The sequence below is a fragment of the Muntiacus reevesi genome, chromosome 1 (assembly GCF_963930625.1).
Source record: "Muntiacus reevesi chromosome 1, mMunRee1.1, whole genome shotgun sequence".
Classification (NCBI taxonomy): Eukaryota; Metazoa; Chordata; class Mammalia; order Artiodactyla; family Cervidae; genus Muntiacus; species Muntiacus reevesi.
In genome coordinates, this window is record NC_089249.1 from 49,088,002 (window position 1) to 49,115,632 (window position 27,631).

At 44.0% G+C, this 27,631-nt stretch overlaps 1 protein-coding gene across 1 annotated transcript in view; it reads right to left on the minus strand.

Annotated features, from left to right (window-relative positions):
• GALNT8 (polypeptide N-acetylgalactosaminyltransferase 8) overlaps positions 1–17,151 on the minus strand; it is a 35,976-nt gene extending 18,825 nt beyond the window's left edge. Inside the window, exons 1-3 of the mRNA XM_065936436.1 lie at positions 17,075–17,151; positions 16,752–16,987; positions 9,015–9,312 (exon numbers count right to left, since the gene is read on the minus strand). Coding sequence (XP_065792508.1) covers positions 9,015–9,312; positions 16,752–16,987; positions 17,075–17,151 — 611 coding nt within the window. The remainder of the gene's footprint in view (positions 1–9,014; positions 9,313–16,751; positions 16,988–17,074) is intronic.
• Between the last annotated feature and the right edge of the window lie 10,480 nt (positions 17,152–27,631).

Genomic DNA, 27,631 nt, shown 5'->3' on the forward strand with positions numbered 1-27,631 from the left:
GCATGTGTGGACCAGTTCTGTCCAGTAGAATTTCCTACAGTGATACAGATGTTCTGTACATGCTGTCCATTGTGATCTACACTAGCCACGTGTAGCTAGTAAGTATTATAACAAGGCTATGTAAATTTAAAAAAAAAAAACTGCTTTTTAATTTAATCCAATTTTAATTAATTTAAATAGCCATATGTGACTGATGCTACCATATTGGATAGTGCAGTAAAATATACTAAAAAATATTTATTGTTGGTTAATAGCTGGAGGAATTAATCTTTAGCAAATACTTCCAGTATAGAATTACAATTGCTCCCTCACCCTTAGTGGGCTTCCCAGGGGCCTCAGTGGTAAAGAATCCACCAGCCAAGCAGGAGAGGCAGCAGATGTGGGTTTAATCCCTGGGTCAGAAAGATCCCCTGGAGGAGGAAATGACAACCTACTCCAGTATTCTTGCCTGGAGAATCCCATGGACAGAGGAGCCTGGCAGGCTGCAGTCCACGGGGTCACAGAGAGGCAGACACAACTCTGCACACCCACATGCGCTCACTCACCCTTAGCAACAGGAGGGTACAAAGGGAGAAATATATAAGGTGAGTATGTTAGATGTTAGATGTTAGCTCTAGATGTTAGAGCTAGAAGTGTGTGTGAAGTCACTTAAGTCATGTCTGACTCTTTGCGACCCTATGGACTGTAGCCCGCCAGGCTCCTCTGTCTATGAGATTCTCCAGGAAAGAATACCGGAGTGGGTTGCCATGCCCTTCTCCAGGGGATCTTCCTGACCCAGGGATCGAACCCATGTCTCTTATGTATCCTGCACTGGCAGGAAGTTTCTTTACCACTAGCACCACAGCCAAATCCCAGATGTTAGAGCTAGAAAGATAAGTTGTATGCAAATGACAACGTTGCCAGAAACTGCTGTTGTGAAAAACAAAAAAACTGATATGCACACATGCAACAATTGCCAAACATCTTCTTATTGATACATTGGGGTTTCCTGAGGCAAGTTAGGAGGGCAGCAAGACCAGCTTCCTGGGTGTCTGGCTTGTGCAATCACACAGGTTCCGACACTTGTGAATTAACTCGATTTAATAATTTGCTATCACCATCTTGAAATATTTTTTTAGTAATTTTTAAATGACAAGCCCCACGTTTTCATTTTGCACTGGGCCCTGCAAGTTTTGTAACTAATCTGGTCACGGCATTTTTCTGAACTCCCTATTAAAGATTAGCTATTGAAGCCCTGCCTTTCCATGTGTTTAATTGTTTGTTGGAACTTAACATCTCCTTAGGGGTTCCCAGGTGGCTCAGTGGTAGAATCTGCCTGCCAATGCATGAGATACAGGAGATACGGGTTTGATCCTAGGTCAGGAAGATCCCCTGGAAGAGGAAAGGGCAACCCACCCCAGTATTCTTTCCTGGAGAATGCTATGGACAGAGGAGCTTGGTGGGCTACAGTCCATGGACTTGAAAAGAGTTGGACACAAAAGAAGCACCTGAGCATGCAGGATCTACTTGAAACTCAATAAAGTTTATTGATTCCCCCGAATGGCCTTTCTCTGGTCTCTGAAAATTAAAGGGAGGGTGTGACCACTTGGAGACTGCCAGGGCTGGCATGTTTCTGGTATCAGACAACCATCCAGGAAACTGGGGAAACCAGTAGTGATGACCACCACTTTGCACCTTGCTGGTAGGCTGCCTTCTATGGGGTCACACAGAGTCAGACACGACTGAAGTGACTTAGCAGCAACAGCAGCAGCAGACATAGAAGGTCTATCCTCATATTATCTTGTAATTTATGTGACGGCTCTGAATCACTAAATTACTTCTTTCTCAGAGAAAGTCCAAGGAGGACTTTCCTGGTGGTCCAGTGGATAGAAATCCATCTGCCAATGCAGGGGACACAGGTTTGATCCCTGATGTGGGAATGTTCTATATGCCGCAGAGCAACTAAGTCCATGTGCCACAGCTACTGAGCTGGTGCTCTAGAGCCTGTGCTCTGCAACAAGAGAAGCCATCCAACAAGAAGCCCAGGCACCGCAACAAAGAATAGTCCCAGCTTGTCCTAACTAGAGAAAGCCCTCTTGCAGCAGTGAGCACCCAGCAGGGTCAAAATTAAATAATAAATAAAATAAAATTTAAAAAGTCCAGGGAGTGGTCTTCCTATAGTTCTCAAAGCGTGGTGGTTTCCAGGATGCCTTAGTTCTGGAATCCATCCACCAGGGCCACATGGATTTTATTTTATTTTATTTTTTTATGGTCAGCAGGATGGAAGAGCACTCATTTGGTTTGTAAGCAGCAGACATGACTCATGTTATTCAAGTATAGAAGGGTACTTGAATCAGACATAGTTTGCATCCACACTAATACTTTCTAATAAGCCCTTTCATGACTTAATCTCTATAGAATTCAACCTTAATGATCCAAAATGTGTCAGTTACCCACTGATCTCAGCATATTATCCACACACCTAAAGACTTAAATGATGAAATTGAGGCAGGTTCCAAGGAAAGTAGGAGAAATGCAGAGATGCACACCCAGACACACCTTAGTCCAAATACCAAAAGCCAAAGATAAAATATTGAAAGTAGTCAGAGAAAAATGACTCACCATATACAAGGAGATCCTCAACAATATTAAGAGTTGACATCTCATCAAATACAATAAAAATAGAAGGTAGTGGGACAACATACTGAAATTGTCCAAAGAAAAAAGACTATCAACAAAGCATCTTACATCTTTCAAATGTGAAGAGGAAATCAAGGCAAGTAAACATTGAGAGAATTTGTTGGTAGTAGACTACCTTAAAAGAAATACGAATTTCTTTTTTTATACTTTTTTTTTTATTATTTTAACATTTTTTAACTTTTTATTTTATATTGGAGTATAGTTGATTAACAATGTTGTGATAACTTCAAGTATACAGTAAAGTGATTCAGTTATCTCTTATTTTTCAAATTATTTTCCCATTTAAGTTGTTACATAATATTGAGCAGAATTCCCTGTGCTATACAGTAGGTTGTTGTTGGTTATCTATGTTAAATATAGTAGCGTACACATGTTTAGCCCAAACTTCCTAACTATCTCTTCCTCTTTCCTTCCCATCTGGTAACCCTAAGTTCATTCTCTAAGTCTGTGAGTCTTTTTAGGCTAAAAACAAGTGATCTTGGGCCATAATGCAAATACACACACACACACAAACAGGCAAAAACAAAGAGCACCAGTAACGGTAACTGTGTAATTATGAAAGACAGTGTATTTCTTCTCTTAACTAATTTCAAAAGCAATTGTATTTTTTAAAGTGTATGTAATTGTATTATTGGGACTATAATATACAGCAATTTGATATACTTGACAAAACAGCACAAAAGAGATGGATGGGAGCAAAACTGTATTGAAGTAAGGAAATCACACCAGATGGTAAATTGAATCTACAGGAATAAGTGCAGAGAATCAGGCATGGTAAATAAGATAAATATAACACACTGTAAATTTATACTTCCTCTGCTTTTTTCTCATCTTCTTTAATAGATATAAAATTATGTAATGTAATTATAATAGTATATTTTGGAGTTTGTACCTTACAATTTGAAATATGTATAAAAATAATAGAAAAAAGGAGGAAGAGGGAATAGAGCTAAAAATATAATCTTCCTATATCTCACTGAAATAAGTCTAAACAGACTCTGATAAGTTAAGATGCATGTGACAAGCCCTAGAACAACCATTAAGAAAACAACTATAAAAATATACTGAAAAATTAAATTATTATACTGTTACATTTGAAAATAGCCACTTAATGTAAAAGACAAGCAGTAATGGAGGAATAGCGGGAAAAGATGAGAGGCATTAGAAAACAAAAATAGAATGGCAGAGGTAAACCCAACTATATCAATAAAAACAATGATTGTGGGTGAATTAAGCAATTCAATCAAAAGGTAAATATTGTCCAATTGCATTCTTTTTTAAAAAAGGTCCAACTATATGTTGTCTTTAGGAAACATTTTAGATCAAAAGATACAAGTAGGTTGAAAGTAAAGGATATATCGGCAGACAGCAACCATAAAAATTAGAGAGGTTATTCTAAAATCAGACAAAATAGATGGTAAAATTAAAATGTTGCTAGTTATAAAGGGAGAGACTTTGTAACCATAAAAGGATCTAGCCATCAGGAAGATATACCAGTTTTAAACATTTATTCCTAGCATCAGAGTACCAAAATACATGAAGCAAACCCTGACAGACTGAAGAGAATAACAGACAATTCGACAATAATCACCGGCTATTTCAATACCCCACTTTCAAAGAAAGTGGAAAGGAAAGTGTTAGTCGCTCAGTCCTGCGCAACTCTTTTCAAGTCCATGAACTGTAGTCAGCCAGGCTCCTCTGTCCGTGAGGTTCTCCAGGCAAGAATACTGTAGTGGGTTGCCACTTGCTTCTCCAGGGGATCTTCCCGCCCCAGTGATCGAACCCAGGTCTCCCCCATTGCAGGCAGAATCTTTACTGTCTGAGCCACAAGAGAAAGCCCCGTACAACAACTAAACGCAAGATAAACAAGGAAGGCTCTCCTGGCAGTCCAGTGGTTAGGAATACACCTTGCAGTGCAAGGGACACCAGTTCAATCCCTGTTCCGGATTGAACAAGCTCACATGCCTCAGAGCAATGAAGAATGTGCCACAACTAGGCAAGACTTACACAACACTGCGGGCTTCCCTTGTGGCTCAGCTGGTAAAGAACTGGCCTGCAATGCGGGAGACTTGTGTTCGATCCCCGGGTTGGGAAGATCCCCTAGAGAAGGGAAAGGCTACCCACTCCAGTATTCTGGCCTAGAGAAGGAGAAAAGGAAAGATATTCCCATTTGAATGCAGAGTTCCAAAGAATAGCCAGGAGAGATAAGAAAGCCTTCCTCAGCGATCAATGCAAAGAAATAGAGGAAAACAACAGAATGGGAGAGACTAGAGATCTCTTCAAGATAATTAGAGCTACCAAGTGAACATTTCAGGCAAAGATGGGTTCGATAAAGGACAGAAATGGTATGGACCTAACAGAAGCAGAAGATATTAAGAAGAGGTGGCAAGAATACACAGAAGAACTGTACAAAAAAGATCTTCATGACCCAGATAATCACAATGGTGTGATCACTCACCTAGAGCCAGACATCCTGGAATGTGAAGTCAAGTGGGCCTTAGAAAGCATCACTACGAACAAAGCTAGTGGACGTGATGGAATTCCAGTTGAGCTATTTCAAATCCTGAAAGATGATGCTGTGAAAGTGCTGCACCCAATGTGCCAGCAAATTTGGAAAAGTCAGCAGTGGCCACAGGACTGGAAAAGGTCAGTTTTCATTCCAATCCCTAAGAAAGGCAATGCCAAAGAATGCTCAAACTACCGCACAATTGCACTCATCTCACTCGCTAGTAAAGTAATGCTCAAAATTCTCCAAGCCAGGATTCAGCAATACATGAACTGTGAACTTCCAGATGTTCAAGCTGGTTTTAGAAAAGGCAGAGGAACCAGAGATCAAATTGCCAATATCCGCTGGATCATCGAAAAAGCAAGAGAGTTCCAGAAAAACATCTACTTCTGCTTTATTGACTACGCCAAAGCCTTTGACTGTGTGGATCACAATAAACTGTGGAAAATTCTGAAAGAGATGAGAATACCAGACCACCTTACCTGCCTCTTGAGAAATCTGTATGCAGGTCAGGAAGCAACAGTTAGAACTGGACATGGAACAACAGACTGGATCCAAATAGGAAAAGGAGTACGTCAAGGCTGTATATTGTCACCCTGCTTGTTTAACTTGTATGCAGAATACATCATGAGAAACGCTGGGCTGGAAGAAGCACAAGCTGAAATCAAGCTTGCCGGGAGAAATATCAATAACCTCAGATATGCAGATGACACCACCCTTATGGCAGAGAGTGAAGAGGAACTAAAAAGCTTTTTGATGAAAGTGAAAGAGGAGAATGAAAAAGTTACCTTAAAGCTTAACATTCAGAAAGCTAAGATCATGACATCTGGTCCCATCACCTCATGGGAAATAGATGGGGAGACAGTGGAAGCAGTGTCCAGCTTTATTTTTTTGGGCTCCAAAATCACTGCAGATGGTGACTGCAGCCATGAAATTAAAAGACGCTTACTCCTTGGAAGGAAAGTTATGACCAACCTAGATAGCATATTAAAAAGCAGAGACATTACTTTGCCAACAAAGGTCCATCTGGTCAAGGCTATAGTTTTTCCAGTGGTCATGTATGGATGTGAGAGTTGGACTGTGAAGAAAGCTGAGCGCCAAAAAATTGATGCTTTTGAAGTGTGGAGCTGGAGAAGACTCTTGAGAGTCCCTTGGACTGCAAGGAGATCCAACCAGTCCATCCTAAAGGAGATCAGGCCTGGGTGTTCATTGTAAGGACTGATGCTGAAGCTGAAACTCCAGTACTTTGGCCACCTCATGAGAAGAATTGACTTATTGGAAAAGACCCTGATGCTGGGAGGGGTTGGGGGCAGGAGGAGAAGGGGACGACAGAGGATGAGATGGCTGGATGGCATCACCGACTCAATGGGCATGAGTTTGAGTAAACTCCAGGAATTGGTGATGGACAGGGAGGCCTGGAGTGCTGCGATTCATGGGGTCTCAAAGAGTCAGACACGACTGAGCGACTGAACTGAACTGAAACAACACTTCAGACTGATGAGACCTAGTGGCGTCCATAAGAACAGGCTACACAACAAAAGCAGATTGCTTTTAACTGTACATGCAATATTCTTCACGAGAGGCTGTGTGCTAGAGCATATAATAAGCCTCAATAAATTTTAAAAGACTAAATTCATATGAAGTATGATTCTCTGATCACAGTGAAGTGGCATGAGAGGTGAAAACAGAAAGATATTAGAAATTCACAAATAGGTGGAAATCAAAAAACACATTCTTAAATTACTGTTGGGCCAAAGAAAAAGATTACAAGGAAAATTAGAAAATAGGGAATGCTATAAACAACTATCCACCAACAAATTTAAAAACAGGTTAAATTCCTATTAAAAAACACTTGCAAGTCAATAATGAAAAGACAAATACCTTCTTAAAAGTAGAAAGTGTCTAAATGGACATTTCTCCATAGAAAATAAATAAATGGCCCACAAACACATGAAAAATGTTCAGCATAATTAGACAACAGGGAAATTTAAATCAAAACCACAGTTGTATACCACTTGGGCTTCCCCAGTGGCTCAGCTGGTAAAGAATCCGCCTGTAATGCAGGATACCTGGGTTTGATCCCTGGATTGGGAAAATCCCCTGAAAAAGGGCAAGGCTACCCACTCCAGTATTCTGGCCTAGAGAATTCCATGGACTATAAAGTCTACGGGGTTGCAAAGAGTCGGACACGACTGAGCGACTTGCACTTTGCACTTTCACACTCACTAGGATGGCTATGATCAAAAAACAAACACAAATCTTGATAAGTATGTTAAAAAAAAATCAAAACTCTCATATGCCACTAGAGGGAATATAAAATGATGCAGCCACTTTGGAAAACAGTCTGGCAGTTCCTTGGAAGTTTAAATATAGAGTCATCATATGGTCCAGCAATTCTACTCCTAGGGTATAACCAAGAAAAATGAAGACATATGTCCACACAAGAACTTGTACATAAATGTTCAAACCAGCATTATTCATAGTAGTCAAAAAGTGGAAATAATCCAAATGTCCATCAACTGGTAAACAGATAACAAAGAGGTGGTATACAACTGGACAACGAAATCCTATTTTACCATAAAAGGAATGTTAGTGACAAATGAAGTAGTGATGAATGTTACAAGCTATAACATGAATGACACTTGAAAACATTATGCTACATACAGAAGAGTCCATGTTATATGATTCCATTTATACAAAATGTCCAGAAGAGGCAAGTCCATGGGGACAAAAAGTGAATCAGTGGTTGCCTAAGGATGAGGAAATTGTAGGTAGACAGGGAGAACCTGTGAGGAGGGGTAGGTTTTCTTTCGAAAGAGGTGAAAATGTTTTAAAATTGATAATGGTGATGAATAAACTAAAAATCATTAAATCATACACTTTAGTAAATTGTATGGTATGTGAATTTATCTCCAAAAACTGTTATTTTTAAAATTTATTAAGAAGGCAGAAAAAACTTACTAAAGAGAGGCAGAATGAGAAAAAAAAAAAATAGAAGGGAAAAACAGAAGGAGAGAGGAAAGTTTCTTTAAGTTAAAATTAATAAGACCCTGGTGGTCCAGTGGCTAAGACTGTGCATCTAATGGAGGGGCCCCGGGTTCGATCCCTGGTCAGGGAACTAGTTCCCACATGTTGCAACTAAAGATCCTGAATGCCACAAAGAAAACTCACCTGAACCAAATAAACAAATATTTTTTAAAATAAAGAAGGGTCCAAGCAGAGAATTTGAGAGAAACATCAGGGAGAACAGTAGCACTGTTAACTTCCTTCAACTTGTCCAAGTTGTTTCTCTCTCTCAGCCTCGGTTTCCTCATCTGTAAAACTATGAGTTTGACCCATCCTATCAGAATTCTCAAGGATCTGTGTTTCTCTGATACCTCTGCTCAGCTCTGAGGGACTGTAAACACTTAAATCCATCAGTTATCTTCTCAGAGCTGCCATTATAAAATGGACTAAAGTCGAGAATTCTGTTCTGTCAGTCTTCCGGAACTTTCTACACCCTGACCCACTTCCTCACGAATTTCTCACTTTCCCACACTTCTTTTCAACCCTTGACTTCTGCTACTCTCAAAATGTTAGTCATTCAGTTGTATCCAACTCTTTGCAACCCCAAGGACAGTAACCCACCAGTCTTCTCTGTCCATGGAATTCTCCAGACAAGAATACTGGAGTGGATAGCCATCCCCTTTACCAGGGGATCTTCCCAACCCATGGATTGAACCTGGGTCTCCTGCATCGCAGGCAGATTCTTTACCACCTAAGCCACCTCCCAAAGCTTGTCTTCAGACAACACTGAGGTCCCTAGAAAGCCTGCCTTTGTCCATCTTACCTGGAATCTCGAGTGTCTGGGAGGGTACGATCCAGGGGCAACCGGTCACTGAGATACACGTTATAGCCAAACTTCTGGAAGAGGTCCTCAGCCTCTCTCTGCTGAGCCTCAGAAAGGTCCCTACCCCACTTCCTGAAAAGTTTTGAGTCTGGGAAGAGAACCTTGTGGGGATTTTCCTTGAAGAAGCCACCCTCCTTGGCATGAGCTGTATCTGGAAACGGATGCTTTTCATCTTTCACCATTGCCAGCCTGCCAACCCCATCTTCTGATTGTTTCGTAGCCAGCTTCATAGTTTGTTCTGCAAATGAAGGGCAGGGGAGAAAACAACTCAGCCAGTTGTTAGCTACCGGGGCGTTACTTTCTCATCCACATTTCCTGAAATGCTTTTCTCCCCAGACTTTCAGCAGGGTGCAACAGAAAAAGTGTGCAAGGAGTTGTAGATATTCACAAGAGAAGACCTAGAGAGATGGTCTTGTTATGGAGAGGTTGAATGAGCTTGCTCCAGGGTTCTGAGGTTGTGGTCAGGGCTAGATAGTATGTGTTTGTCATTTTCGAGGGGAGCAGTCCGGGAGGATGACAAAGCCCAGAGTACACTGTGAAAGAGTGAGGCAGGAGCCTTTACAGAGGGATAGTTGAGCGATTGGATCAGTTAATCACAGGACGCTGCAGGGACCCGGGTGACAGCGGGACTCAGGGCAGAGATGAAGACTGTGAATGGATGGCCGTGGTATGGCCTGTAAGGAGGGAGAGAGTGTGTCGAGATTGGCAGGAAAGTGTCGGCTGAGGAAAGAGGACAGTCAGGCTTTCATGATAAGTAATGGGCTGTTACAATAGTCTTCTGACTCCTTCCTTCAATGGAACCAAAAGGACGTTTGGGATCACCCGAGATGGTGGAATACAAAGAGCCCGAGATCACCCTCTCTCTGTCAAGCACACCAACATCAATACCATCCACAGAGCAACCATGGGTGACAAAGGCCAGAAAAGATCTTCCGCAACTAAAGGCATCAAGAAACTGGAGGGACCTCCCTGGGGGTCCAGGGGGCCTGGACCTGTTGTCAGGAAACTAGATCCCACGTGCTGCAACTAAGACCCAGCGCAGCCAAAGAAAAATTGGAGACCCCCAAACTGGAGAATGATTATAATGCAGAGGTTCTCCTCCAGGAGTGAGAGTTCTGAGCTGCATGTAGGATTCCCCAGTCTGGGGGTCCTGCACCAGGAAAATGAATCCCCACAGCATTAGACTTTGAAGACCAGAAAGGCTTAATTTTGAAGTCCCAAGGGGCTGGGAAAAATAGAGATTTCACTTTTAAAGGGCACACACACAAAACCTCAGGCACACCAGGACCCAGAGCAAAAGCAGTCATTTAATAGGAGCCTGGGCAGACCTACCTACCTGTTGGTCTTCGAGAGCTTCCTGGGGATGGGGGTTGGGATGCTGTCACTCTGGGGACAGAGACACTGGCAGGAGCCATACTTGGGAACTTTCAATTGAACGAAAGCTAGAGTTGACTGATTAGTATTTTCCAAGTCCAACATTAACTATGACACTCCTCAGCATTCAACCCCAAAATGGTAATCATGGTGATAGCAACAGAGTAAAGGGATCAAGTAGGTGATTAAATAGTTAATCCCACTATCGAGGTGCAAATAGAAAAAAATATGGGAGACCTCTGTAAGTTAACCGTCACTTTAAGAAAGCAGGTTTGCTTAACAACAGAAGCAAGCAGGCTTCCTTAGCCACAAAACCATGCAACAGAAACATGAGACATGCCCCCAAACAATGAAACAATGGTGGCATGAGCCCCACATCCTGCCTAGTGAGTTCAACAAGTTAATGATCTTAGGGTGCGCTCTCTCTACACATCAAAACAATAGTTATGGAAAGATGACCTTTCAAAGTGAAAGGCACTCATTGTACTGAGACCTGGAATAATTTTCCCATAGTGCCATGATAGTCCTGGCTTGACCATGTAGGGACAAGAAAAACCCCCACACGAGGGGCTGATGATGGAAGCATGACATCTACCCAAGAACAAGGAAGAAGGTTTTCTCCCCCTCCCCACTTTTCCTTTGATTATAAAACTGTAGCCTGCTAAGTTCTTGCGGAAGCACCCTCTGGCCTACCCACTTTAAGTCTCTCAAGCATCCTATTCTAATCAGTTCAGCTCAGTTCATTTCATTCGCTCTGTCGTGTCCAACTCTTTGCCACCCCATGGACTGTAGCACGCCAGGCTTCCTGGAGCTTCCTCAAAGTCATGTAGATTGAGTCAATGATGCTATCCAACCATCTCATCCTCTGTCACCCTCTTCTCCTCCTGTCCTCAATCTTTCCCATCATCAGAGTCTTTTCCAATGAATCAGTTCTTCACATCAGGTGGTCAAAGAAGCTGGAGCTTCTTCAGCATCAGTCTTGCAATGAATATTCAGGGTTGATTTCCTTTAGGAATGACTGGCTTGATCTCCTTGCAGTGACTTTCAATTTTATTCTATTAAGAGACTCTCAATTCCTATTCTAATAAGTTCCTTATCTATCACTTTGCCTTTCTCACATGGAATTTTTTCTGCTTTAAGACATAAAGCACCAGAACTCTTCAAAGGCCCCCAAAATATCCACCTAGTGGTTTTGATTCAAAGGCACTCCACCAGACGGACTCGCTTAAGGTCCTACCAATCCCCGCTCTGTTGTTTTTCAGTCACTTCAGTTGTGTCTGACTCTTTTTGGCCCCATGGACGGTAGCCCACCAGTCTCCTCTGTCCATGAGATTTCCCAGGCAAAAGTACTGGAGTGCATTGCCATTTCCTCCTCCAAGGGATCTTCTCGGGCCAGGGATTGAACCTGCATCTTAAGCACTGGCTGGCAATTCTTTATCACCGAGTCACCAGGGGAGTCCCAGTCCTCCCTTAAACACACACTAAACTCCAACCAAATTGATGGGATCACCTCTAGCTCATGTAGTACCATCCTGCAAGTTAGAAGAGAATCCCTTTTTCGGATGATTGCAGCCCTGGGGTACCAGCTTCAGGAGAGGACGGTCCCACTGTGTGAACCCCTCTGGACAGAGGCAGCTCCACACCACAGCACGCGGTTTGGTGTGCAAAACGTGGTCAGAATTTCAGCTACATGCCTAGCCCCTAAGAGGGATGCAGGGAAACCTTACAAGTGGGAGGAGGGTATTTTTGGAAGGTGACCTAAACCTGGCCCGTGAACGAGAAGAGTCAACCACAGAAGTGCCTATGAGACGGAAAGAGGATGGTCAAAGCAAACCTGGAAAGAAAAATAAATGGAGGATCTTTCAGAGAAGGCTCCTGGGGACTAGCTCTCATATTTGCTCAGGCAGAAAATAAAAATGGGAGCGGGATTTTCACACTATTCCAAACCAAGTCATATTTTGATTCAAACTCTTCTGTGCTAAGCACGGGGATCACAGAAGGGCCTTGGATTTTTGGGCCTTTAAACTCTTTTATACTCCTCTTTGGAGATTCCCCAGTGGCTCAGATGGTACAGAGTCTGCCTGCAATACAGGAGACCTGGGTTCAGTCCCTGGATCTAGAAGATCTCCTGTAGAGGGAAACGGCAACCCACTCCAGTATTCTTGCCTGGAGGATCTGGTGGACAGAGGAGCTTGGCAAGCTATAGCCCACGGGGTGGCAAATAGTCACACACGACTGAGTGACCAACATTTTCACTTCTCACACTCCGCTCTGGGGGTTATCTGATCTTCCACTCTCATTCACTGCTGTCAGTGGGAAATTATTGACGGTGGAAGTGCAGAACCCGGTGGGATGAAGACTGTTACTAGATCACCTCCAAGGCCCAAAGGGGACACACCCAAGTGTCACTCTGATGGGGCCTTTTAAGAACCCCCAGGGAAGTTCCAGAAAACTGGTTTAGAGTTATCAAGCCCTCCCACAGTAGGGATGTGATTATCATTATGTGTTTGCTTTGACTCTTCACAGACTTCATAATTTGCTCAGGTGTCCTTAAAAGTCATGATTTTCTTCAGTCTTCTCGGAGATAAGGAGCAACCAGAAGGAGGGGTCGTTGAACCAGCTTTCCATTTCAGCAAGCCCTTCTGGAAAGAAAAGCATTTGTGATCTGGAAACGGGGTCCAGGAAACATTTTGAAATTCATCTCAGTGGGTAGGGAGTCCCTGACACCACGTCATTTCCCAGTGAATAGAACGTGTAGAGCATAGAGAACAACAAGCAGAGGAGGAACCAGTTGTGCAAAGAAAGAGATGGAAATAAACAGCCCTGGATGGCTTCTCGGGGCACATCGTGTCCCAGCCGGAGGAAAGACTAGCCAGGCTCTTGGCAGAGCTCCTGCTATTTTAAGACCTGAGGAGGCTGACACAGGGTGGTTGAGCCAGAGAGCTGGTGTGGTCTGTGTGCTCAGCCAAGGAGTGACAGTGATGGCCAAGGTACACAGACATCCTCTGGTGAAATTGCACGGGGAATGTTTGCATAGTCAACGTGCAAACCAGCCAAGGGCTCTCAAAGCCAGGGCCTCGGGAGCTGACAATCTTCTCTGTTTTCCCTAACTCTTTCCCCTGGATCACCCTTCTCTTCATCCCTGGCTGCCTGTCCTCTGTTCTCTCCTTCCTACACTCAGTCACTCACTCATCTATTTAATTTCTCTGTGCCAGGCCCAGGGCATAGAGTGGTAAAGCATATCACAAGACACTCATCTACTGAACCGTCCCCTGAGAAACCTTCCCTGGTGGCTCAGACTGTAAAGAATCTGCCTGCAATGCAGGAGACCCAGGTTCGATCCCTGAGTTGGGAAGATCCCTTGAAGAAGGAAATGGCAATCCACTCCTGTATTCTTGCCTGGAGAATCCCATGGACAGAGGAGCCTGGTGGGCTACAGTCTATGGGATCTGACATGACTGAGTGACTAACACTTTCACTTTGAGAAAAATGCCTTCCAGAAATCTGAGCCACAATAACATAAGAGTCTTGTGATGGGGGATGGAAACCATGCTTCATGCCTCCTTCTCTCTCCCCTCATCTATTTTCCCTTTTTTCCTCCCTATCAATTCTTCCACCCTCCGCCCTGGACATTTTCACTCTGGGCTCCATTTCTGTGCTCCTCTCTTTTCTCCTCTCTTGTCCCCTCTCCATATCTCCCCTTCTCTGATTTCTTCCCTTCCTTTCCTCTTCCTCTCTGACCTTCCATCTATCCCTCTCCCTCACCCTGAACCCTGACAAGGCTCAGTTCTTGTTTTTTTTGAAAGACACTCCCTAGGCTTCCCTGGTGGTCCAGTGGCTAAGAATCTGCCTGCCAATGCAGGGGGACATGGGTTCGATCCCTGGTCCAGGAAGATTCCACATGCAGTGGAGCAACTAAGCCGATGCATGCACACAACTGCTGAGTCTGTGCGCTAGAGTCTGGGAACTGCAGCTACGGAGCCCACAGATTGAAACTACTGAAGCCTGGGTGTCCTAGATCCCGCGTTCTGCAACAAGAGAAGCCACTGCAATGAAAAGCCTGTTCACTGCAGCTAGAGAGTAGCCCCTACTCTCCGAAACTAGAGAAAGATTGACTTCGACAACAAAGACCCACCACAGCCAAAATAACTAAAATAAATAAATAAACATAATTATTTTTTTAAAGACACTCCCCAAGGCTATTATGATAAGTGAAATAAGTCAGACAGAAAAAGACAAGAACTATATGACATCACTTATATGTGAAATCTAAAAAAAAAAATACAGTAGACTAGTGAATATAACAAAAGAGAAAAGAGAAATAGACTCAGATATAGAGAACACACTAGCGGTTATCAATGTTTGCGGGCAACACAGGAGTAGGGCAAGGGGAGGCACAGATTTTTACTGGATGTAACGTAGGCTCATGCATGTACTGTACAACATGGGGAATATAGCTGATATTTTATAATAAATGTAAATGAAAAATAACCTTTGAAATTCTATAAAAATTAAAAAAATTAAACAAAAAGAGGAAATTTCCTGGTGGTCCAGTGGCTAAGACTGCACTCCCAATACAGGAGGCCTGGGTTTGATCCCTGGTCTGGAAACTAGATTCCACATGCTAAAAGGTATTACGTGGCATAACTAAAGATCCTGCATGCTGCGATGTAGATCAGAGATTCTACACACCGCAACTGGGACATAGTGCAGCCAAATAATTAAATAATCATTTTTTTTAAATTAAACAGAAAAAAAAGACACTCCACAGGCACACAGCCACACATCTGCGCAGTCGATTCTCTGCTCTCACATTCCAGACCCCTCTCCTCCAGGGCATGAGCATGAGATTCTTATCATGCGGAAGCCCATGACTCCTGCCTTCACTGGAAGCAGATGCCAAGATACATGAAATTCACAGGGGGTAGAGTTTCATGGTGAGTTTTAAAAACAAACCCCAGCATTACTGGGAAGAGGTTAAAATGTGCTGGACCCTGAGGGCATCATCTTAAGTGAAAAAAGCCAAAGACAAATATTATTTGGTCTCATTGATGTGTGGAATCTAAAAAGAATGGGGGGAAATGAGTTCATAGATGCAAAGAACAGGGCCTGGCAGGCCGGTGGCTAAGACTCCGCACTCACAGCGCATGGGGCCCTGGTTTGATCCTTAGTCAGGGAACTAGATTTCACATGCTGCAACTAAAAAAAAGATTCTCAAAGATCTTATATGAGGTGCAGTCAAATATATATATATATAGTTTAAAGATACAGGGAACAGATTAGTGATTGCTAGAGGCAGGGTGGGGGTGAGCAAAGCGTGTAAAGAAGGTCAAAGCTACACACTCCCAGTTATAAAATAAATAAGTCCTGGAGATATAATGTACAGTGTGGTAACTATGTCAATAACGCTGTATTGTATGGTCAAAAGCTGGGGATAGAGTCAATCTCAAAAGTTCTCATCCCAAGGAAAAAGTGTAGAACTATGTGAGACAGCAAATGTTAATCAGATTTATTGTGACCATTTCACGAAATATACAAATATTGAATCCTTATGTCCTACACATGAAATTAATGTAATCCTATGACTTATTTGAAAAGACCCTGATATTGGAAAAGATTGAAGGCGGGAGGAGAAGGGGACAACCGAGGATGAGTTGGTTGGATGGTATCACTGACTCAGGGGACATGAGTTTGAGTAAACTCTGGGAGTTGGTGATAGACAGGGAGGCCTGGTGTGCTGCAGTCCATGGGGTCGCAAAGAGTCGGACACGACTGAGTGACAGGACTGAACCGAACTATATGTCAGTTGGGCTTCCCAGGTGGCACTAGAGGTAAAGAATCTGCCTGCCAATGCAGGAGACTCAGAAGAAACGGGTGCTATCCCTGGGTCAGGAAGATCCCCTGGAGGAGGGCATGGCACCCCACTCTAGTCTTCTGGTCTGGAGAATTCCATGGACAGAGGAGCCTGGAGGGACACAGTCCATGGGGGTGGCAAAGAGTCGGACACGCCTAAGCAGCTGCAGCATATGCCAACTCTAACTCAATTTTAAAAAGAGGTTGACATGTAGGACACATCAGCCAGGGGGCTCTTTCTGCACAGACTTCACCAGGGTGTGTGTGCCCCGCCTGAGTTGCACACACACACACACACATACACACAGCCTGCTCCCCTCCATCAGCTGCTGGCTCTAATTCTCCCTCCTTTTTCCCTCCACGCCCCTTTATTCTGTGCCCCTAAACACACACTCACAGGCACAGACAGGCACACACACCGTCCCCTTCGAGTCAGTGCTGCCGACTTACTCAGATGCTGCAAATCCGCCTCCAGGTGAGAGAGTCTGTCCATCACCGTCCCATTCTGCTCAGACAGAGCAAAATGCAGCTTTGTCTGATGATCACCCAGGATCAACTCCTGTACAATCCTCTTGGTGTAAAATATCATTAGGAGGTTAAGAGCGAAGACCAGCGGCAGCCCGATGCTGAGGGCTCTGAGGACACTTCTCCTGAGCATGTTATTCTGTCCCTGGCTCTGCTGCTCCCTGGGGGCCGAGGGGAGTGTCACTACCCAGGCAGGCTGAGGATCACAATGAGCTGAGCACTGACTGTGCTGGTTGCATAGAGGATACCCTGGCCGCTGAGCCAGGTGTTCTGAGTAGGAAAGCCGCACCGGGCTGCCTGGTTCTCCCTGGGCAGCGTCAGGCATGTGGAATGTGTCGTGGCAGCCGCCCAAGGATGGGCAAGTCACCTGGGCACACCTTGTGCAGAAGTCAGGTTACTGCTTGCTCCCGGAGCCAGCGGAGGCTCTTCTCTCTCGGTTCTGTTTGATTTCCTTTTGGTTCTGAATGTTTCTTCTCTCTGGTAGGAGCCCTTAGGAGACTCACCGAAAGGGCATGTGAGGTCTGGACCTGTGAGTGTAGCAGAGAAGAAACGGTAGGAGGGAAGAATCCACTGAGTGAGAAGTTTCCGGACCACGTGCTTTTCGAGAGCAAGGATGGTGTCTGAGATGTCTTTTTCGCCGGTGGCTCAGTGGTAAAGAACCCTCCTGCCAAAGCCAGAGACACGGGACATGCAGGTTCAATCCCTGGGTCAGGAAGATCCCCTGGAGGTGGAAATGGCAACCCACTCCAGTAGTCTTGTCTGGAGAATCCCATGGACAGAGGAGCCTAGAGGGATATAGTCCATGGGGTCACAAAGAGTTAGACACGACTGAACGACTGAGCATGCTTGCATATAGGGTCTTGAAAACTATAGGTCTGCAACAGTTGTCAGTTCAGGAAAACTTCCTGCGGGTTCTACCTAGAAGCAGATGAGTGAGCTGGAGGGGGCCCACTGGGGTAAGCCCCAGGGCTCAGGCTTGCTTCTCTAGTCACTGCCCAGCTCTGCACACTGGGGTGCTAGCCTCCCCTCACTCTCAGCTTCCAGTGACTCTTCTGCCCCACACCTTGCACCCACTGCATGCTTTGGACAAATCACCTGATTATCATCATCACAGATTAACATTTAAAATAGTTCCCCAGGGCTTCCCTGGTGGTCCAGTGGTTAAGAATCCACCTGTCAATGCAGGGGACAAAAGTTCAATCCCCGGTCAGGGGAGATCCCACATGCTTCAGAGCAACTAAGCGCGTGTGTCACAACTACTATTGAGCCTGCTCTCTCGAGCCCACGAGCCTCAACTACTGGAGTCCAAGTGCCCTAGAGTCTGTGCTCCTCAACAAGAGAAGCCACTGGAATGACAAGCCCCAGCTCACCATAACTAGAGAAAGCCTGCATGCAGCAATGAAAACCCAGCAGAGAAAAAAATAAAATAAATAAATATTTTAAAAATAATAATAGTAAAATAGTTACCCAGAGCCCCAAAGTTCAAAGTTCTCAATTAAGGGTTGAATTGCTTCATAATATCATCCACTCTGTCCCAGGTCCCCAAACACAGCACATGCAGACGAGTGTGGATTAAAGCAAAGACATAGGGTTTTAGGAAAAGCAGGTGGAAAGAAAAAGAACCAAATGAAAAGTAATCAGTTCTTTTGTTTTCATCAGTTTTTCCCTTGCGTTCACATACAAATTAAAGTCAAAAGAAATTTGAAATGGCTGATTGCTTCTGTTTCTGAAGCAAAGTAGAATGGACCCACTTGTCTCTATTCCTCTCCACTAAGAATAACCAAAAGCTCTGGCCACTGTACATCAGACTCTAAAAGGTGGAGAGAATAGAGCAGACCAGTTAGAGATCTTGAGACCTGAGGAAAAACTCAGTAGTGAGTTCCCCGGTTTCGCTTTTCAACTGAGAGGTCCTAGACTGAACACTGAGAAGGTGCCAACCTGTCGGTGTCAACAGGCAAAGGCTATAAAAGCACCGAGAAATGCCTGCTGTCTGTACACAAAGGAGCTGTCTGTACACAAAGGAGCAGTCTAGCAAGACAGAAAACCTTCAAATAATAACTGCCCTACTCCAGGGATTTCTCTGATGGTCCAGTGGCTAAGACTCTGCACTCCCAGGACAGGGTGCCCGGGTTCAACCCCTGGTCAGGGAACTAGATCCCACATGATGTGCAACTGAAGATCCCACATGCTGCAACTAAGACCCAGTGCAGCCAAGTAAGCAAAGATTTTTTTAAAAACAAAAACAACAACCAAAAAACTGCTCTTCTCCAGCCAAACAGCCCTGAAAACCCATCACATCAGGACCAGTCATCAACAAAGGCCACACGGAATGCCTTCACTACCCCCCTTCTCCAGCTGTGACAAGGGCCGCCTTCCACCATCCCCCTTCAGGATGGAGTCAGAGAGCCGTAACTTTTGTCCCTGTTCCCTGTGATGTCAGTAAGAACAGCACTGAAGTGTCCCTCCCTCTCAGCCAGTGTGGTGTCAGCAGAGAGCTCAAGGGGAAACTGGACTTCCTCCCCCTCCACAACAATAATGAGGCCTCCCTCCCCCAGGTGTCAATGGAGGCCAGGTGGGAAGCCTAGACTTTCACCTCTCCCTGTCATAATGAAGTGGCATCTCCCTTTCCCCACCAGAGCAGTGTCAGAAAGTCCTGCTAAAACAGAAAATTTAAACAAGACACAGAATCTCATGATAAAATACCAAAATGTCCAGGATGCAATAAGAAAAAAAAAAAAAAAATTATGTGCCATACCAAGAACCAGGAAAACCTCAACTTGAATGAGAAAAGGCAATCAACAGACACTAAAAGCAGTAGGACACAGATGTTGAAACTGTTTTATAAGGGTTTTAAAGCAGTCATTAGAAAAGTACTTTGACAAGCAGTTAACAAACATGCTTGAAAGAAATGAAAAAAATAGTAAGTCTCAGCAAAGAAGTAGAAAATCTCAGGAAAGAAATAGAAGACATAAAGGAGAACCAGATGGAAATTTTTTAACTGGAAAGTAAAATAAATAAAAATTTTAAATGGTTTCTGTCTGTCTGTCTGTTAGTCGCTTAGTCGTATCCAACTCTTTGCAACCCCACGAACTGTAGCCCGCCAGGCTTCTCTGCCCATGGAATTCTCCAGGCAAGAATACTGGAGTGGATTGTCATTCCCTTCAATTACAGTGTCTTAAATCCTCCTGGGGAAAAAAAATGGTGATTCAATCATTAATAATATCTGCCTTTTCTTTCCCTTGCATACAACCTCCAGCCAGACAGTAAACATTTCAGAGCAGGTTGCTTTTGTCGATCATAAATGCTGACTTCTTACAAGGAAATTCCAGCCCCCTTCCATAGCTTCACCACTAAAATTTCTGCTCATTCTATGATCACTAAAGGATAGTATGTCCTCAATAGGTTAAACTGTACCCTTTCTTAACCAGTTACAAATATCTGCGTAATTTCAGAGGATTCATTCATTTGACAAGGAATAGGGTTGATGACAGTGGCTAAGAAAAAGCTTATTTGTGGATTGTGAGCACGTGTTGGAAGGAAAGAGAAAATAAATCTCTTGTAAGTGGTAGGACCAGCCCGCGGTAGGCACTGGGTGCATGTGATCTCATCTGGCCTTCATAACCACCCTGTGATGGGAGGACTATTACTCCACATCACAGATAAGGAAGCAGAATCAGAAGGTTAAGCACTCTGGATTAGGTTGTACTTGTTTCAGCTTTTTAATCATACTTTTTTATGCTATGGGGCTTCCCTGGTGGCTCAGCTGGTAAAGAATTCACCTGCAATGTGGGAGACCTGGATTCAATCCCTGGGTTGGGAAGATCCCCTGGAGAAGGGAAAGGCTACCCACTCCAGTATTCTGGCCTGGAGAATTCCATGGACTGTTACAGTCCATGGGGTTGCAAAGAGTCAGACATGACTGAGCATCTTTCACTTTTTTATGCTGTAATTTGGGGCTTAGTACAGATAAACTGCAGAGTTTTTCTTTTGCACAGATATCCATGTTCTAATGTCCTTCCTGACCTCCTGGACTGGTTGCCTATACATTTGTCATTATGGTAAAGTGTATGTATCATGCAGAAACAAGAGTTCCAAGGCAATAGTTTTTCACTTCAACTGCTTAGCTGGGAGTGGGACTATAAGATCGTAAGATGCCTCCCCTCACCACCCCCAAAGTCATAAGGTGAGCCAAATTGTTGAGTAAGAAATTCACTTTAAAGATGGCCTTTCCCATTGATAATCAAGAGGCTTAGACAAGTTTTTCCACCAGAACAACAGAGGAAAGAGAATCACACTGCAAAATTAGCACTGTAAAATCTAACGCATTTGTACATAATTAGGAAGAGCCAATGATGTAATCGATACAATTGATAAACATTTAACTTTGAGAAATAGGAGAGCAACAGGATTCCTTGCAAGTAGTTCATCAGTTCTGAGCACTTATCAAAGAACAGAGTTGGGCCAAGGAAAAAAAAAAAATAGCCTGAAAAATGGACCAATATAGATGGCAGAACAAAGCAACATAAGAAGAGAGGATCTGGACTCACAACCAAAGCATGTCTGGCTTTTTTCTTTGTTTTTTTACCACATCTAGTTGTGAGATTCATCAGAGACCTAGCCAGAAAGTCTTGGCCATTATCATCAGAACTAGAGTAGATGTAAGTTTTATGTAATTGTCCATGTCCAGACTTGTCCATGTAATTCACTTTCATAAACCTTTAAACTCAGTTCTTCAAATGTTATCTGATGGATGATATTTGAAGCACGATCTTAGTTACCAGCTGCCACCTGCCAGCAACAGCTCAGCTTTTGTTTCATTTAGGCATTCCAGTGAGACTTTAAATAATTCAAGGTGAAACTATCCCTTTGGGAAAAAAAATATATGGAAGAAGCACTTAGGAAAAGATATTCAGGAATTTCAGACAAGTGCTGGTTAGTTTGTTGGGTTTGAGAAAGTGGTATCTCTACCTTACGTTGAATTTACTGAAGATTCAGCTGAAAACAAGGGCTTCCCAGGTGATTCAGTGGTAATGCATCCACCTGCCAATGCAGGAGACAAAGACACGTGGGTTCGATCCCTGGGCCAGGAAGATCCCCTGGAATAGGAAATGACAACCCACTCCAGTATTCTTGCCTGGAAAATTCCATGGATAGAGGCATTTGACGGGCTGCAGTCCATAAGGTCGCAAAGAGTCAGACCCAAATGAGCACACACATGCAGTTGAAAGCATATAAGAAAACACCACAATGCTTTAAAAAAAAAAAAATTCTGGAATCAATGTCTGTTTCCAGCTATGACAGAGTATTTGGAATCAGATTGTCCCTCTTGACAAGACTATAAAACTGAACAAAATATATGAGACACTGGTTTTCAGGCAGTAGGCAACAATTAACTGTGATCCTGAAGAGAACAGAAACATGAGATGAACCCTACATTTACCCCCATCTCTCAATCTGGAGACCATTTTGCAACCATGGCGTAAGATAGTAAGCCCCAAGCAGAATCAGAGAGCAGAGTTTGGCAGTTGCTAAAGCATCTGTAAATTTCAGGCCCAGGAACCAAAAAGTTAAAGGAGCTACATAGAAAGAGGAGGATTTCTGAGGAGTCCCTCCAGATTCCCAGACAAGGGAATGAGCCAGGGAGAAACTCCACAAGGTCTAGTTAGCAAACTGCTACAGGCCTGAGGCATAACAAAGATAGTAGAGATCACACAGTCTTGGTAGATACAGGAATTCTGGCTGAGTCACAAAGAAGACATCTTAGTAAAAACACCCTGAGTATTCTGCTAAGACAGTAGGAAAACCACTGCTTACATGTAAGAACCATGCCCAAGGATAAAGGACACTCTAATCCCATCACTTCATGGCAAATAGAGGGGAAAACAGTGAAAGCAATGGCTGACTTTCTTTTTCTGGGCTCCAAAAGCATTGCAGATGGTGACGGCAGCCGTGAAATTAAAACATGCTTACTCTTTGGAAGGAAAGTTATGACCAACCTAGACAGCATATTAAAAAGCAGAAACATTACTTTGTCAACAAAGGTTTGTCTAGTCAAGGCTATGGTTTTTCCAGTAGTCATGTATGGATGTGAGAGTTGGACTATAAAAGAAAGCTGAGTGCCAAAGAATTTTTGAACTGTGGCATTGGAGAAGACTCTTGAGAGTCCCTAGGACTGTAAGGAGATCCAACCAGTCCATCCTAAAGGAGATCAGTCCTGGGTGTTCATTGGAAGGACTGATGCTGAAGCTGAAACTCCAGTACTTTGGCCACCTGATGTGAAGAGCTGACTCATTTGAGAAGACCCTGATGCTGGGAGGGATTGGGGGCAGGAGGAGAAGGAGACAACAGAGGATGAGATGGTTGGGTGGCATCACTGACTCAATGTACATAAATTTGGGTAAACTCCAGGAGTTGGTGATGGACAGGGAGGCCTGGCATGCTGCAGTTCATGGCGTTGCAAAGAGTCAGACATGACTGAGCGACTGAACTGAACTGAACTGAAAACCCACTCTAACAGAGAACAAAACAAGTCTCAGCAGTATCAAGGTAAGTTTCCAGTATATTGACAGTCAGAATAAAACTCAACATTCTTTAAAGGAAAACAACAGGAACAAGATGCTTTGCAAGGATTCATTCACAATGTCAAGGATACAATTGCAAATTCCTGGACATATGGAGAAGAAGAAAAATGTGACCCATTAAAACACAAGTCAACAGAAACCAACAGAAGGTGACTCACATGTGGTCATTCAAACACTAGGACTTAAAAATGGCTGTTATAAAAATGCCCAAGAACTTAAAGAAAGAGAAGGGCATATGAATGAAGAGGTGGTGAACTCTCAATGAAAAAAGTAGAAACTCTAAAAAAGAACCAAAAGAGAATTCTAGAATTAAAATTTATAAGTGTCTGAAATTAAAATTTTACCAGGTGGACTTAATAGCAGACTGGCAACTTCAGACAAAAAGGTAATAAATTTCCAGACCTGGAAATTATTTTCTAATCAATAGAAATTATTTTCTAATCAATAGAAATTATCCAATATGAAGGAAACAAAAAAGATAAAAAATGGTTTTAAAAATCATTTTCTTGAACTGAAGTCTCTTCTTCTTTGTTTCATTTCCTTTCATGCATCTCTTTGGCTGTCTCTTTTTCCTCTGAATGTCCAACTCAGCAGAGAGCTTTCTGGTCTACTGTAGACCACTTATTAGAACATCTTGGCATCATTCTCCTCCACATTTGTAGGTTTTTCTTCCTTCTTTAATTGCCCTTTTCAATCTTTCACTGTGTGTTCCATGTATTATTTTCCTGCCTGAATTATACACAGGGCCCTTGCCTTATTCTCCTGATCCAGATGTTGTTGCTTGTTGTCTAGTTGCAAAGTCATGTTCAAACTCTTTGCGACCCCATGAACTGTAACCCACCAGGCTCCTCTGTACATGGGATTCTCCAGTTAAGAATACTGGAATGGGTTGCCAGTTCCTTCTCCAGGGGATCTTCCCCACTGAGGGATCAAACTAGGGTCTCTCACACTAAAGGCTTTTCTCATTTGGATTTGTTCTTCATTTAAGGCTTGGATGGTTTTATCACTATCCAGGAGGACTTGTTTTGTGAAATTAGTCAATTAGTTTTGTGAAATTTACTCTACTTTAATCATAATATCTGTTGTCCCTATCAGTTCAGTTCAGTTCAGTTGCTCAGTCGTGTCTGACTCTTTGTGACCCCATGAATTGCAGTACGCCAGGCCTCCCTGTCCATCACCAAACTGGAGTTTACATCCTGGAGTTTACTCAAACTCATGCCCATCGAGTCAGTGATGCCATCCAGCCATCTCATCCTCTGTTGCCCCCTTCTCCTCCTGCCCCCAATCCCTCCCAGCATCAGGGTCTTTTCCAATGAGTCAGCTCTTCGCATCAGGTGACCAAAGTACTGGAGTTTCAGCTTCAGCATCAGTCCTTCCAATGAACACCCAGGACTGATCTCCTTTAGGATGGACTGGTTGGATCTCCTTGCAGTCCAAGGGACTCTCAAGAGTCTTCTCCAACTATAGAAGGTACAAATAAGACAGCAATATACTCATACCATTGAAACACAGACCTTATCCACCTAGCATGTAAATAAGGTAGATTTACCAGGGCTTGTTGTGGGTTAGGTTTTATGGTGCCATGGGCAAAAGTGAATCCCAGTGTGCCACGGCCTACCCCGCCAATTGGTAACCAAGGCCAAAGGTTAGGCCCACAAAGCCATTGGGTTCCATTGGGCGCTACCCAGCGGATTCCAGGGTTGTATTTCCAATCAAAGCCTGGCTAATGGATGGACTAGTTGGGGTGGTATGTGACCTCAAATGTTCATTTACATTGTTTGGGAGATAGGTACCCCATATATTTTAGTTCTTTTGAGTCTAATGGACAGTCACCAAACCCTACCCTTTGTTCTTTTTGTTCCCAGCATATAGCAGTGGGAGTAATTAATTGACCCTTTTCTGGGGTCATCCAGAAATATTCATCCCAGACTTGGTATAATTGTTCAACATACCTAGAAAACTATCCTTCCTTGCCAGTCAGGGTGTTCTTTTCCTTTTTGTTCTTTAAATATGAGGTAGGTGCCCAATATGCTACTCATTGGAAAAGACCCTGATGCTGGGAAGAATTGGGGGCAGGAGGAGAAGGGGATGACAGAGGATGAGATGGCTGGATGGCATCACCAATTCAATGGACATGAGTTTAAGTAAACTCCGGGAGTTGGTGATGGACAGGGAGGCCTGGCGTGCTGTGATTCATGGGGTCGCGGGGAGTTGGACACGACTGAGCGACTGAACTGAATTGATAGGCTTTTGTTACTTCTATGAAACTGGTGTTTACATCAAATGTAACCCTGTGACTCTAGTCTGTTGACTGTAGGTCTGGCTTACACCAAGAGAGCAGGGAGAGATTATGATTGACAAGAGAAAGGAAAGTCTCTTTTTGTCATTCCAGAAAAGAGCAGAGTGGTTTAAAATCTCCTTGGCGGAGCAGTGACACCCACCAAGGAAGTCCATCCATCACAGACAGAGGCATAGCCCCAGATTCCCAGCAGTTGGAGGTGTTGTGGAAGTCCGCGTAGGAATATGCCCATGAGATGAAAACACTGTCCTCAGCTGAAACAGAAGTTAAATTCAAAACCACGTTGATGAGGCCAAGCCGCAGGGGTGGATTACGTGGCTTCATCCTGAAGGGGCTCGTCCAGGGTCTTCTTTTCCTTCTTCTTCTTCTTAAGGATGATCTTAGTCTCTCGAGGGTCAGTGGGGTCCTTTGTGCAGTCCACTCAGCGTTTTCTGGGTCTGCGTGGTATGCTGTCTTCCTCCTCATGTGGATCCAGGGAGTGACGCCTGCAACTCTAACTGCCGTAGGGATGGTTAGAACAACAGTATATGGACCCTTCCGATGTGGGGCCGAGGAGTCATGTTTCCACTCCTCGACCCACACCTGATCCCCGGCACAAACTCGTGGATCTGTTCCCCAAGGGGGAACGGCACCCTTCCTTGTACAAAGTTAGTTACCCGATTTATTACCTTACCCAGTTGTTCCATCTGCTGCGAAATCTCATCTCCCCTTACCTGAGGCAAATTTGTTGACACCTGTTATATTATGGGAGGGGGCCTCCCACACACAGTTTCATATGGAGAATAGCCATGGGACCGTGGGATCATCCTGAGTCTGAGCAGAGCCGTCGGAAACAAGTCCCCCCCACAGTCAGTCTCTGTGATCCACTTGGAGGGTGTCTCTTTAAGTGTCCAGTTGGTTCCTTCCACCATCCCAGAACTCTGGGCCTATATGCTGTATGCAATTTCCACTTGATGTTTAAAGCTTTGCTTACTTGTTGTACTAAATCAACTACGAAAGCCAGGCCATTGTCCAATCCAATGCTGGCTGGAGATCCAAATGGAACTGCCTCCCTAAGCAGGCACCTAGCTACTTCTGACGCTTTTTCAGTCTGGGTGGGAAAAGCTTCTACCCGTCCTGAGAATGTACATGCCATGACCAGCAGGTAATGGTAGTGTCGGTGAGGTTTCATTTCAGTGAAGTCCGCTTCCAGGTGTTCAAAGGGCAACATGCCTTTTAGCTGAATCCCCGGAGGTTTCTGTCTATGCCAAGAGGCAGCGTTGACCTGCGAGCAGGCAGTGCAGTTCTGAGATTCTGTCCTGCATAGGGAAGAGAGGCGAGGAACCAAGAAATATTTTCCATTAGCTCCCCCAGTTGATCGTGGCCTAGGTGGGTCGCTTGGTGTGTTTGGCTTACCAGAGTGGGTGCCAGCTCCTCCGGCACCAACAATTTGCCACTTGGCAATTCCCACCATCCCTTTTTAGTCTTGACTTTGGCTAGTTGGTTTTGGGCTTCAGTGTATTTTTGAGAGTCTAGTGTTAGCTCAGGCAGCTCCACCAATACGAGAGCTTTAATAGGGGCTTCACTTGTCACCCCCAAGCCCTCGGCTGCTTGTTTAGTGGTCTTATCTGCCAGTCTGTTTCCCCGAGCCCGGGGGATATCCTCTTTTTGATGTCCTCGGCAGTGTATGACTGCAACCCTTTCTGGTTCCCAGGCAGCATCTAATAGGGTCTTAATTTCCTCCTTATTTTTCACTAGCTGTCAAAAGCCCTCTCTCCTTATAGAGAGCCCCATGTACATGTAGTGTGGCAAAAGCACACTGGAGTCTGTGTAAATGTTTATCTTCTTACCTTCTGGCAGTTGGAGGGCCTGGATTAGAGCATATAGTTCAGCCTGTTGAGTGGATCATTGTAATGGCAGAGAGCTAGCCTCAACGATGGTTTCTT